Genomic DNA, 3,607 nt, shown 5'->3' on the forward strand with positions numbered 1-3,607 from the left:
TCCCCATAGTGGTCAAATCCCGCAGCAGCACAAAAACAGCCTGTACCACAGTCTGGTACGAGCGTGCTTTGAGGTCCAATGGTATGCATTTTTGATCCCACAAGAGGCGCTAACTTGAAAATATAACTCTGGCATTCGAGACCTGTTCAGTGACTTTTTCTGTCCCCTTGCCATCAGAGTCGATAAACCTCGTTCCATAACTTCTAGTGTCTTCCCTTGGATTTCGAGAGACATTTCCAAAGACCGTAGTTTCCAGAGCATAACTGTAGATCTCGTGGGTGCTAAACAGATGCTGAATGACCGGATGACGTGGGTCAGTTTCTCTGTGTCGCTTCTGCTTCTCCGGCCTTCTCAGAAATAAGAACACATATCTAGAACTCCCAGATATCTCGACAAGAAAGATCTTAACACGTGTTTTAGACACCCGACAAATGTCACCTCACTAGTAAGTAAAGCCGGGAGTGAAAACCCTTGTCAGACACCTTTTGTGTGGAAACTTTTGGGTAGATGCACATTCACCCTCGCGGACTCACAAATATGTGAATGCAGAAAGCATACCTTAATCCCCATGACATCGGTAATACTGGCTTAGTGCCTGAAGAACGCTCATGGGACTAGGATTATGAAAAGGAACCTTGTCAACCCCAAATGGACAGTCTTCAAATGACGGTGTTGATGTGCTCATCATAGATTTCCCGCAGGTTGTTGGCGCAGCCGAATTCATATGGGCTTAAAGGCTTTCTAGTTGGACGGCAATTTTCCCCTGGTTCATATCGATGCAATGGAAAAACTAGGGCAATATCCGCTAACCGAAATTCGTGACAGCATGACTGAATTGGGTGGAGCGTAGAAAGCTGCGGATCTGAGATGTGGCCGTCGCCTGCACATCTAAGACTCGGTAACTAACTGTCAGTGCTCGTTCAGCTGTAACACCCTTTCGGTGCCTAACTGCCATGCGATCTAAAGGAATCACGAGGGCTGGGATACTGTTAGACTTCCCAAGTCTACACAGGAGAAGTCGAAACGCAGAGATCGGGTTCGAACCACGGACCTTCCGGTCAGTTCTTTCGCGCTCCAACCACTGAGCCATATCGTCCCCACTAATTGTCGCTGCCTAAGAATCATTGTATGGGTCTGGTGGGGACATCAGATCAGTGAAAAAATCGTTCTGCTGTAGTACCCTTTCGGTGCCCAACTGTCATGCAACCCGAAGGCTGCACGAGGGCTAGGATACTGTCAGGTTGCCTAAGCCTAGACAGGGGAAGTCGAGAGGCAGAGTCCGTTTCGAATCACGGACCTTCCGGTCAGTAAATCCGCGCTCTAACCACTTGGAGCATCTCGACTTCCATCAGATCAGTAATTATCAGCTGATTTTCTAGAAGGACCACCCTCCAGCTAGTCGCACTTGAGTTTATGCTGGTCAGCCCATCTGCTTCGTATGCCAGAGTACCGTTTGCCATGTAAAGCCTTCTTCACTCAGTCATGTATTGGATGAAGTCGGTCAGCTCACGATTTGGCAACGAAGCATAAAAGCCGCTACGTCATTTGTAACTGTCGTCTCCCCGATACATGACATCAAAACAACAGGCCCGGTCAGTGTGGGCGCATGATCTTCCAGTAGTTTCCTACCACCGATGAGGCCAGCTAGAAAATTCTTCTTTCCCAGATTCGAACGATTCTTTGCGACCATGTTTTGTGGGCAGCCACTCTCAGCATCAATTGTGCAGTGGGAGGGTTTTTACCTGAGAACGATACCCGAAATCTTGTCTAACTTCCTTATATGACAGTAAGAGAATGACCTGAATTTTGGCAGTGTAACTCAATAGTTTACTGACAGGCGTGAAACTACTTGAATCGTAAGCTCCGAATCTTGTTCGAAAACCTGACAACTGTGGCAACACCAGTGACTGAACTTCCCCCAAAAGGATCTTACACGCCATCTGTTTGGCCAGCGTTGTTTGTGGGAAGTGTCATTGTGTTTTTAAACTTATATAAGCAACAGTTACTGGAATAGTGTGCGCATCCAGTTGTCTGAAGTTGCTTGTGTCCTATTTTTTCGTGAGCCACCTGTTCGTTGCCGTGGCAAATAAACATGTCTTTCTTTTGTTGGTCTACATGCGACCGAGAATATACATTTGATGTGAACTTTGGAAAACGGTCCGTTGGTGAACTTTTAAACAATCAGTGAAACTGCGAGCGGTCATAGCCCTTGGGGGCTTGTTTGTACCTTCCTTGGGTACCCGGTCAAGGTGTGGTAGTGATGTAATGGGTTAAATCTTTGGAGCCACACTTATGTGTCCTACGGTTCGCATCTCCGTGAAACAGCTGTCCGTTCTCGATGATGTTAAGTTCACGATGTACTTAAAAAGCGAGCGGGCTGACGAGAATGTATTATATGTGGCCCAAACCTTCCTCCAGTGTTCTGAAAATCGGGAGGAAAAGCCCTCATTGATTTTGTTAGTTAGATGCTTTTGGTATACAGTGGCATCATTGTTCCACCCGCAGCTGGCCCTGCCAGCGCTCAATAAAAGACCGTCTTCCATTTCACCCAAACGACATTTCCGTTCACTTGAGTCCATCCTTTTAGCCGAATTTTCCCTGCTTCGCCGTACCTGATTGACTCTGTTTACTGAAGTGCCACACTTCTCTCCACAGATGTCCGAGGATGTTGTAGAAAATTTGAAAACAACCGTTGTGAAGCCCATTGTCTATGGTAATGTATCCAGGTACTTGGGCAAAAAACGAGAGGAGGACGGACGTACACATCAATGGACGGTTTTTCTACGCCCATATAATACGAACGAAGACTTGTCAGCTTTCATCAAACGTGTCCAGTTCAAACTTCACGAAAGCTACACCAACCCCATCCGTGTGGTCAATAAACCGCCCTTTGAGTTAACGGAAACTGGATGGGGCGAGTTCGACATTGTTATGAAGGTGATATTTACCGATCCAAATGAGAAACCGTTGGTTATTACACACCTCATAAAACTGTTTCACTGTGACCATGAGATTATGATGGGACACAAAAGCTTGGTACGTGAGATCTACGATGAAATGGTCTTTGTCGATCCGTCACCATCCTTTTATCGAGCTTTAGTCAGTCGGACTACCGCGCAGCCCGGCTCAGTTATGCCACACGAAACTGATTTCAAGGAGACGAAACGTCAATCCTTGCGGGCTATTCAAGACTTGAACAAAAAAGTGACCAATGCAATCCAAATATATCGTGAACAGTTGGCTGTGAAGAAGGATCTTATAGAAGAAGTTCGGGCGATGGTTAATGAGTTAGAGAATTCCACTACCGTCAATACTAATACCGCTGGTTAATTGAAGCAACACTTTCATAAAACCTGTACATATTTTCTTACACATAATAACAGAAGATTCCCCTTTAAGTCTTTATTTATCATAACCCAATATACCTATCGAGCCTAGTGCGCCAAGTTCTCATCTCGGGAGCCAAAACTCAGGATGTTTTCCAGTTACGGGCTCTCTGAATTTCGCGAAGCATTGGCTACACATTGTGTAAAGGTACTTCTCGTGTGCGGCTACTATCTCCAGTAGTCGCAATGAGTTATTTGGCAGGCATTTTACCGTAATCCAC

General features: G+C 45.9%; 1 protein-coding gene across 1 annotated transcript; it reads left to right on the top strand.

The window, feature by feature from the left end:
- Positions 1–2,655: 2,655 nt before the first annotated feature.
- T265_08874 (hypothetical protein) lies at positions 2,656–3,330 on the top strand (the record flags this gene model as incomplete). The annotated part of the gene is made up of 1 exon (XM_009174796.1): positions 2,656–3,330. The coding sequence occupies one exon, from the start codon at positions 2,656–2,658 to the stop codon at positions 3,328–3,330; it is 675 nt and encodes a 224-aa protein (XP_009173060.1).
- Positions 3,331–3,607: the final 277 nt, after the last annotated feature.

Source organism: Opisthorchis viverrini, assembly GCF_000715545.1.
Source record: "Opisthorchis viverrini unplaced genomic scaffold opera_v5_243, whole genome shotgun sequence".
Taxonomy (NCBI): domain Eukaryota; kingdom Metazoa; phylum Platyhelminthes; class Trematoda; order Opisthorchiida; family Opisthorchiidae; genus Opisthorchis; species Opisthorchis viverrini.